Source organism: Austrofundulus limnaeus, unplaced genomic scaffold (assembly GCF_001266775.1).
Source record: "Austrofundulus limnaeus strain Quisiro unplaced genomic scaffold, Austrofundulus_limnaeus-1.0 Scaffold311, whole genome shotgun sequence".
NCBI lineage: Eukaryota > Metazoa > Chordata > Actinopteri > Cyprinodontiformes > Rivulidae > Austrofundulus > Austrofundulus limnaeus.
The window spans coordinates 214,925-225,884 of NW_013952713.1; the positions used below are offsets into that span (position 1 = coordinate 214,925).

General features: G+C 38.0%; 1 protein-coding gene across 12 annotated transcripts in view; it reads right to left on the minus strand.

The window, feature by feature from the left end:
- unc13c (unc-13 homolog C (C. elegans)) overlaps nt 1-10,960 on the minus strand; it is a 133,458-nt gene that overhangs the window by 30,526 nt on the left and 91,972 nt on the right. For all 12 annotated transcript variants that reach the window (XM_014021951.1, XM_014021949.1, XM_014021956.1 and 9 more), the window contains 2 exons: nt 2,599-2,725; nt 463-559 (listed from right to left, as the gene is read on the minus strand). In XM_014021951.1, the coding sequence (XP_013877405.1) occupies nt 463-559; nt 2,599-2,725 (224 nt within the window). The remainder of the gene's footprint in view (nt 1-462; nt 560-2,598; nt 2,726-10,960) is intronic.

Below are 10,960 nucleotides of genomic sequence, written 5' to 3' on the forward strand. Positions count from 1 at the left end.
TGTGTGTGTCTGTGTGTGTGTGTCTGTGTGTGTGTGTGAGTAATTGCATCAGACAGAACAATATATTCCCCATTTTGGATTAATTTGAACACACAAGCTTATTAATGTGTACAGATGCATCAGTGAACTAATTTTTCTTTTCAKAAGGCTTTCACATATTTCCTGCCATTTTTAAAAAAACCCTTCTAAATCTCCTTTTCCCCAAATAAAGCATGTTTTACTTCCTTTTCTATATAAATGTTTAATTATTATTTCCTTTTTATTCCTGTCTTGTCATATCTCAAGGCAAGATGTGTTTCTGACTGTACTCGATTTCCCTCCTCCTCCTCCCATATCCTCCTCCTCAAGATGTAAATTCAGTCTTGGGAGGCGCACTTGTTTAATAAGAAAGCATTCTTTAAGTGGCGTGGGCAGATAAAAATAAAAGTTACATCCTGAGAAATTATTCAGTGCTGTACTTACTCCATCCTTCTTGTCCCTTTCAAGGGCTCCATTGAGGAAATCCATGGCAACGTCTTCATTCTCATCAAGCCACTGAATGACAAATGGCTCGAACCACCTAAAAAAATCCATTTTCTGTTAATGTAGATTGACACAGTTTTTTTTTTAAACCAAATAAGTCGGTCTATTTTTTGAGCCAATACTAAGCACTTGTTACATAAATTTTGAATGTTGGGGTCACAAACTCAGAGTGTTACTTTTACTGAGATCAAGCTTTTGCGTGTAATCTAAGGAGTTTAAAACAACTTTTAATTTATTTTGGGTATGCTTTAGGTGTTTTAGGTATTTTTTGATGGGGACCATTAGTGGTTAAAACATGTGGAAACATTAGAGATAGGGTGAGGAGCTCAGTTATCCGGGAGGGACTCAGAGTAGAGTCGCTGCTCCTCCACATCGAGAGGAGCCAGTTGAGGTGGTGAGGTGTTCCGGGCACGTCCCACTGGGAGGAGGCCCAGAGGAAGACCCAGGACACGCTGGAGGGACTATGTTTCTCGGCTGGCCTGGGAATGCCTTGGGATTCCCCTGGACGAGCTGGCCCAAGTGGCTGGGGAGAGGGAAGTCTGGGTCTCTCTGCTTAGGCTGCTGCCCCTTCGACCCGATCCCAGATAAGCGGCAGAAAACAGACGGACATTAATAAAAACTGATTAGTAAACTCAAGAGTAGAGGGATTTGGGGTTAGTTTTGATTAAGGAAAGAGTACCTGTAGGTTTGATTTCAGCTTGTGGAGAGATTAGATGTTGAGGCTCAGAGGACAAATGGAGCAGTGACATTTGCTGGCAGAACTATTATGCAGTTCTGATTTGAACTCTGCCATTCCCTTGTTTAATGTTTCCCCTGACTTTGTCATCAGAGCAATGGATGTCTCTGCAAAACGCCTCTGTGCTCCAGCTAAGGGCAGCTTCTACTCAGGGGAAAGCCAGTAAAACAGGCGGGTGTGATGACAGAGGAAACACAGACAGACCCACATGTGTCTAAGAGTTGGTGTGCTTGTATAATCTGCAGGCCATGCCTCTAWAAGAATCAATCTTGCTCGAGATGGTGTTTGAGTGACAGCGTTGGAGATGAGGCGGGTGAGTCATTAATCTGATAGACTGGATGGAAGAGGGCACAGCAGTCCGCTCCTGCATTACACATGTTTATATTACAGCAATCCTTGCTTTGCTGCACAAGGTTATACACGCAAAGTGAAAAACATGCTTTTAAGCTGTAAAAAGCATCCCCATCATTCAAAGCAAGCAATGAGCARCCTGTTTATTGCCATGCCAACATGAACCACTAGCAAAGATGATGTGGGCATAATAGTTTTRCAGATTCTATTTTAACACAGGAAACCAATCAGACCTGTTGTCTCATTTTCTCTTCTAATCGTTATTGAATTTCTTTTGCTTTTGGGGTTTGTAACTTGCATACTGTACTTGTTCAGATTAACAGATTATGGGGGCAAGTTATGATGCATTTAACATACTTTTTTCAGGGAGGGCTTTTTTTCTTTCTTTCTACTGTGTGATGCCAATCTACACGCTGCACGCATTACAGCTTGGCTTAGTAAAAATAAAATACTGGAGGCAAAACTACCCTGTCAGCAGTCCAGACCAATAACTAATTTGCATCATTTAACACATTAGAAAATTAAAAAATACAGTATGAAACAAGGGTGTAAAATGTACAGTAATTATTGAGAAAATGTCAGACTCCAGTACTAAAATAGCTGATAGCTTTTATTTCTATCTACTGACTATAATACAGCCAAACTCATTCCTCCTTTGTCATATGCATTAACTTTTAATGTTAAAGTAATATATTAAATAATGTATGCATTGATATTATTACAATCAAAAAAGTCGTACAGTTAAAAAATGTATGTGTAAACGTATTCACACAAATGCCAAATATTATAACCTTAATGGAGGTCAGGTTAAATACACTGTACATTGCATTAGTTCAGTAAATTTAGCATTTGTTTGTGGAAAGTGCTAAATAAATTAGCGTGCRTATTGTGTGTCTGCATTAAATCAACCATGAAAGTACAAAATGAATGTAAATGTTTATCGTGTTTCACGTGTAGATTTGTAGTGGGGAAAAGAAGAGGTGACTTACAGAGAATACTCAGGTGGAACATCCTTGAAGGCCGGCAGGTCACGTACGTACTCATTATGGAACCATTTGACTTTGAAGTGAAGATTCATGTATTCAGTACTTTTGCATAGGCGATGCTTATCATGCTCTGTAATGCAGATTAAAACAAGAGAACCACATTTTTTTAATGTTTCAGCATAAACTGAAGCCATAACACTTGCACAAAAGTTTTACTCTTATAGCAAAGACTGTTTTTTTTCTGTTGAACATGCTGTTCTGTTAATGTATAAGCAGTATATGTGTTACATGAGRTCTTTTCAACAACATTTTAATGATTCACAAGAACAGAGACATGCACACATTAACAACTAATAGAATCAAAACATCCCAACAAACATAATTCATTGAGCTGCAACAGTTGCCTTTAATAGGATGTTTTAACAGAACCAGTAGTGTTCAGCCTTCAGCTGTCAAAGACCGTATGAATGTGTCCTTCTCTCGTCAAAGAAAGCAAATCATTTAATAACTGCAAGCAAACTAAAGATAGATTGGATCAAAATTCTGTTTGTGCTGATGTGTCTGCTGACTCATTTGGTTCTGTTTGCTGCACACATTTAGGAACAATTAAACGCTTCCGTAGAATTCCACAGAGAGAAAAATGTGTGATGTTGAAGCAAAGAAGGACAAAGATCGAAGGTGGTTAGAAGAGGAAATAATCTAGAAAGACATAAAAAAGGCAGTAAAAAAACGAGAAGAGTTTTGCAATAATTCTAAGTATCAAACATTGAAATGTATCTACAACACAAATAAGACAAGAATATAAATCAAAGGCAAGTCAGCAGGTCAGAACTGCATACAAAAGAGACTAAATTTCCACAGAGGAGAAAAGTACAGACATGCAAACAGTCATGTGAGGCTCTACAAAAAGTAATTAATGCAAACATTCCCGTGGGTGGGACGATGAAATCTGCAGCTGCCCAGCTTTTCAAGCTGGTAACTCTCAACTCTTTATCGACTCCTCTTTCCCTAAGGATTTCTGAATACAATCAACAGAGGTGGGAGTACTGAAACGTTGTACTAGCTCTACTTTCACATAATTTTACCTAAGTAATAGTAAGAATTAGCTGTCCAATAAATTATTCAAGTAAGAGTAAAAAGAGTATTATGGAAAGAGACTAAATGAGTACTGAGTAACTGATCTGATTTAGTATTTAATGCTATGCGCATATTCTGGTGTTTTTAACAAATACGTATTTACAAGAGGTCACATTTCAACATCAACTGTATGCGTCTCTGGGGCATTCCTGTTGTTCTTTATTCAGTGAAGTTACTTACGGTGGAAAGAATATTCAGACATTTTACTCAAGTGGCAATACTTTAAAATAAATAAAGTAAAAAATATGGTGTTGTAAATCTACTCCTAAAAGTAATTTAAAAAGGCTTCTCAAGTAAATGTAATGGAATCAATTGGCCTCATGCAAGAACCGTTCGTACGCACAGATTTGTTCTTAAGTTGTGCGTACGAGTGATTTAGGAGAATTTGTGGCATTCACCAATGTTTTCATATTCTAAGATTTTTTTTCAGATGTGAACAAAATTCACGAGTGGTCCAGACCTGTCGTATATTTTACCAGCAGTCAGTCTGCTGTTATCCAGACGGGTTTTCTTCACTAAGAACTTTATATTTAGTTAGTTTGAAGATATTTTGAGTTGAAAATAAATCACACTCCATAATTATGTTGACAATAGGCTATTCTGCTTGAATTAGAGTTATAATTTTAAATGTAATAATTTAGACTAACAATATAAATTGTCCGTCCGGCCGGCATACCCGCTATCAGGTGCGGGGGCAGCAGCAGAGAGACCCCGCTCTCCCAGCGACACTTTCCAGCTTGTCCTGGGGGACTCTGAGACGTTCCCAGACCAGAGGGGGTATATAATTCCTCCAGCGAGTCCTGGGTTTTCTCCAAAGTGCCAGACTTATTTTGAAAACATTTTAAAATGCTTATTTCAAACCCGCATCTGAGACCACCTTCGACCGCGCAGCGCGCGCGGGGGGGTGGGGTGGGGGGGGCACGGTGCTTCTGAATAAACGAAAAGGATTTAACGCAGTTGTTTATACATTTAGCAGCTCTTTTTTATTCCACAGCTGACCTGCTAAAAATGACAGATTTTCTTTTCTGGATCTCTGACAGACGGACTTCAATCTCTGAACTCGTAAAGTTCTTTTTAATTTTTGCTGTCATTTTTCATGAATGAATGAACACTTCCTTGTATCTGAGGCAGGAAACATAGCCTTATATGGTGTTTTTGGGGTGGTAATTATGCTAATCTCCTCTCGTGTGCACGAGCAGCTGGATACGAACAGGTGGAATTTACGCAGCTCATTTACACAGTTTTCCTGAAGATAGAAGAGTTTGATGAATCTGACGTGACATGTTCGTACGAACCCTTTGTACGAACAAAAGTAAGAGAAATTTAGGATAAGAATATGAACATGTTCTTGCATGAGGCCCAATGTAAGTACGGTTACCACCCATTTCTGATCATCAATACCTGATCAAAATAAAGTATTCACGTGTTATTTTTCTTTTACTAAAAACGTAAAAAATTAAATAAAATAAAATTAAAAAATGCTATCAATGCCTACATTCTTGAAGGAATAATTGAAAGTCATATTGGACTCTGTTTTTAGTCACCCCTGTTGGCTCCCATCAGGTTTCTGCTTATTGAAGTGTTTGTGTGCCTTTTTTATAGCATAGGGACTATGTTTCTCAGCTGGCCTGGGAACACATTGGGATTCCCCCAGATGAGCTGGCCCAAGTGGCTGGRGAGAGGGAAGTCTGGGTCTCTCTGCTTAGGCTGCTGCCCCCGAGACCCGATCCCGGATAAGCGGCCGAAAACGGACGGATGTTGGACTCGTTTTGCAGAGGGATGGCCAGTGAGGATTCAAATAATTAACATATTTTCTTTCTCAGATGAGTGGTGCACACACAAGATAGAGTTAAAGATAAAGTACAAGACTCCGGGCAGTAGAACATCCTGTACATGCCTATTCTGTTAATACTGTTTGTGTTTCTTCGGTTTTACTCAAGTCTAGAATAGTTTTAGTAACTCTTTAAATAATATTATTTTGTCATGGCCACCAGAGGTTAGCGGTTACTTCTAGCTTTACACTCACCTGTATTCCATTAAGAATCAGCACACTTGTCACTCAGAATTCATCCTTCTCAGCACATTTATTCCCTTGTTTTCCATGTTTCTCTGTCAGGTTCTCTGTCAACCTGCAGGCATTGTTTGCTTCACTTAAGTATCAAAAGCCTTGTTTGTTCTTGAGACAGCCCCAGACGAGTCTTTGGTGTTCTGCCTCTACTGTTTTCACAAACAATCAGGGGTTGCAGATGACTCAAAGCTCGAGCCATGGGTGAACAACCCTCTGATTTAAAAATGCTTTAAAAGTTCAAACAGCCAAAACTGCGATGCAAAGAGTTCCAGCACTTTAATAAAACGTGCTCCTGCTTGTTCCAGATAACACAGCATCTAATTACTGTTAGTTTTATTATCAGCAGCACACCTTCTGAAAAGGGGCCTCCGTATTTCTTACTTTACTGCACTTACCTTTTTTGTCATTTGTTTTTTTTTTTTTTTTTTTTTTGGTTTAGAAAATACTGCAGTTTTGAATAGATTGAACAATCCGAGGGGACCGCTGTGTCTGATTGGAAATGGTCAAGTTCTATTTGAAAACACAAATTTCTGATGTAATCAACAATAAACCTCAACCTCATGAAGACTAAATGTATCAACATCAAACACATGATAATGAGTTTAAAAGACTGRAGCAGCGTGGAGTTTAAAGCAGTGTGACAGATTCCGTACAGCAGAAATAAAAGTACGACGTATGCATATATGCACACACAGGCACTGAAATTCAAAAACAAGTTACTTCCACCTGACATCAAAGGAATGTTTGAATCTAAAGCCTTTCACCCTGGCTGCCATTTCTTAATTCTGATAAGTGCTTTGGTGCTTACTCTGTCAAATAGCACGCCCATCATGCTAAACTCCCCTCCAGGCTCAGAAAGAAATATTTACACAAGTATAATTAATAGTATACCTGTGAGTRAAAAAAGCAGAAAATAATAATTTTACTATTACACCCATTCAGTCACTCAGAGAAGTTAGTTTATTTTCAGCTGTTACCTGCAAAAGGATTGGACTTACAAGAAAGTTCTTAGCACTTAGCACAAAACGTAAAGAAATTTGTGAATGGTAGAATATTTCTTTGTTGTAACAATGCATCTTGACAATAACGCCTAGGGTGTATTTACACCAGGAAAATCCTTTGGTCTGCTTATTTGGTCCAGACTCAAAGCAGATTTTATTTTATTATTATTATTATTATTATTTTTGTTTGATGCAGTTCACATTTACATTGTGCTTTTTGCAAGTGGACTATAATTTATAAATAAAGCCAAATGTGACAAACATCAGTGCCATTGGACAGAAACCATGGGGGCGGGACAAAGCACAGATTCARAAAGAACGATGGTGCTGTTAATACAATTGAAATACCATTTAGAATTTCAAGAGCAGTTCACTCAAAGATGGTTTTGCGATGAAATACTTACAATTTTGGTACAGTGTTGGCAAATGTGTGCCGCAATCCAAATTAAACTAGATGCTCTGCCTTCCCTAACCCACAATGGCTCATTATTTGTAGCGCAGTGGTAGCGTTAGCAACACTAAAGAGCTAATTGTTACCATGATGCTTAGCAACAATGACTCATGAAATCCAAAAAGGTGCATGTTTCCTGYAGTTGGTTCGATTCAMCTACTTGAACTACTACAACTATTCAACTACTACAACTTCAKTTCGGTCTGTATTCACACCAGAAGCAAACCRCACCAGAGTTCATTTGGAAGCGGACTGAGACCACCTCAAAAATGGGTCTCTGCCCGGTTGGTCCACACCAGGGTTTGCCTAAGTGTTCTCACACCTGCATAAAAGGCCCGGACCAACAGGGAAAACAAACACTGCTCTGTTTAAAGCAGACCAAATGTGTCAGGWATGAATGCACTTTTCTACCCRGCACTTGATTGACAGCACCTGGGGGTTACCAGAAGCTCAAAACAAAAGTCGATGACAACATCAAAATAAGCTGTTGGGCAGAGAAGTTTTATAAAATTTTCATTGTGCACGACCTACATACTCAGCTCTACCGCTCTTCCCACAAATGCATGTTCCTTGCAAATGTGGCATCATTTAAAAGGGAAATTAACAGGTTTTCCAACAGTATAAGATGTATTGCCAAGAAGCATTGTTACAAACAAAAAATAATCACAAACACAAACTTCCTTCACATTATGAGCAACGTTTAGTTATAACTTAAAAAAGCTATAATTTGTTATACTTTAATCCATAAATTTAAGGCTATTAAAATAAATGGGGGGGTCATTTTTAAATTTTATGTACAAACCACTGCTTGATTCCACAAAGCACCTCCTTGGAGCTCAGTCCCCAGCCCCACAGAGCACCCCTCGCCTGAAGCATTGCTGCGCAGACGTGCTGAAATGGGAGTGTMAGAAATGGTAGGAGGTTCTTATAGAGACAGACGCCCATTTCAAAGTGTTTAGATAGACTATGATGCAAAAGAAAATATATTGTTGATACAGTATATACAGTACTGTACAGCATTGTCACAGCAACTGAAGGTAACACTGTAACTTGATTGTGGTATAGAATTRAACTATGTGCTTGGAAAATACAGTACATAATACCCCCCAACATTGGTGAAACAATAGTTTATCTGTTAAATCCATTTTCCAGATAAAATGCAGTGATGTCAGACTGTGTCTTGTCTCCGAAAAACAAAAGACTAGAAAATGCTGTCACTTTCATCAGCCTGTGACCTTTGTGGCTGAAATGATTTTGATAGCAGAGTCTCACCTGGATTCACCTGTTCAGGCTGTGTCTCAGAGGGAGCAGGTGGTTAATTTATTGTAAAAACAGACTGTTTTACATGARAGGATGTGCTGTTGTTCTGTTGCAAAYGGACGAGGAATATCTGCACGGAGGKATTCACTGTGGCAGTGCCACTTTAATAACTGAGTCGGCATCACAAAGCAGCTTTAACGTGTACACGATGGACACATACACAAGCACACAGCATCACATTTCATCAAGCTTACTGCAGCAGGTTATGATAAACTGTTGCGCTCTGGTAGCTTCCTAAAGTCTCAAACTAAAGAGARCAGATAGAGGGCAGATGGGAGACAGAATGTAAAGGTCAGCAGGTGTTTTGTTTGCTGCTATCAGTCAGTTCATTTATTATAAACACAAAAGGGTAGAGGTGGGGGTCGATGTTTGGAGAACAGAATCAAATAAATAATTTTGCTCTGGCAAGACATGTGAAAGCTTGGTTGTACGCTTCTTTTTTAGGCTTTTACTTGGTTTAAAGCTAAAAGTAAGGTGTGTTCCAATTTTTTCAARAGATTTATAAAAAATTGAAACCTTAAGAGTTTCTAAATTTTTTATGCAACCTAAATAAAGTTCTGTCTACTAAACACGATGCTTGCGAGCAGAATTTAAAGAAAACTRGCACATTGGTAAAGGTCTGTGTTAAATCCAAACTGATTTCAACAGCATATACTGTAGGATGTGCTGCATTAGATCTATGTTAATAATGTAATGGCTATTAAATATTAATCGGTACATTTTCATGGAGCTGTTCATTTTGTTGGTCAAACAATCTTTGAGGACAGGTTTTTGTGAATATTCTAAATCTGAGCTATAAAGGCAGAAGTGTCTTCATTTTGAGTGAAGCATTAACACTTCAAAATACTTTTGGTCTAGGAGCTACAAAAATTATTTTATTTCTTTAGAAATTGGAAACACAGAAGGGCAAAGAGTGTCTCTGAGCATAATCTGAATCAAAGCACAAGGCTATGATTTTTCCATTTGCTGGGCTCAATATGACGGCTGTATATAGGAAAGAGTCAGAAAAAATGAGGCCCTGAGGAGCCGTTTTTAAAATCACTACAATAAAAGCCACAGAGGCTGTACCTGAATTTGCAATGAAACCAAAATTGGTTTTCAATGTTTTATGTCTAAAATTTCATTTAGAAATGTTGGAGGTAACAGACATTCCTGCTGTTTTAAAACAACTAGTGGCCAACTATGAATTATTGATGAATTTCACTTACTTGACAGTAATTATTTTGTAAGCTGAGGTGAAGAGATTTCCAAATCAGAAATCTGCCATTTTATAGGGAAAGCCAATTTATATTTATGGGTGCTTCTGTGCTGATTTATGCAAATCCAGGCTCTGGAGAGCTCCTCGTGGTTTTACATGAACTGTCACATTGGAAATATATGTATTAGGAAAAAGATTGACTGTACCAAATATGCAAATGTTTTAGCATGTGCACACATTAAAACACCTAATGCCAGCAGAACTACTATATTTGTTATGTTTTCTATATACACCTTTGTTCTATGCATATTATGAATGATGCAAAAGTTGGCAGAGTGGCAATGAGCGAACAAAAAAAATTCAAGAATATGTCTATGAAGTTCAATAAATTGCCATCTTTATGGCTGACACTCATCAGCTATTTCTGTTACTATATAAATTGATGGAAACCTCTTGAATTCGATCTAATTACTGAAAATTTTTTGACATCCCAGTTTCAAAAAAGGAAAGAAAAAGAAAATCTTCAAGGTTGCATGATTTGGTTGAATCTTCTGTATTATTTGTGGCCAGAATTTTCCAAGAACTTCTGGCCACATTCTTTATGGCATAGTTTATAATTGGTATTGACTTCTATCAAAATTGTTAAAACATTGAATCAAATATTTAGCATGTTCTAAACACAGACAGAAGTCCGTTTCAAATTTTAGTTGAGCTTGTAGGCATCAGTTTTGTAGCATKTTTAAAATAATTCTTGGTGTTTCAGCCAGTTTTTAAAACACCAATGTCCTCATACTTTAAGTGCTATCCAGTTGATTAGAAGAGGCCTGAAGGATTCCTGACTTGAACAAATCAACAGTATTTACACTGACGTCTTTGGCTCGCCCACTACAGCCCACATTGCTAATTACATAAAGTTTTTTTTCTTTTATCTAAGCACAAAGAAGCGTTTCATGAATCACAACCTTTAACACGAAATAAAGAGGACTTTTCAAGATAAAAAAACAAAGAGCTGACATTCAGTCCAGAGAAACAACAACTTGTGTCCATTTCGGTCAAACTTAAACAAAATACATGCATTTTCATTCAATAATATGAGATGTGGTGCTCAGATTGTCTTAGGGATGACTCTCAACTGCTATAACACACACACACACACACACACACACACACACACACACACACACACACAC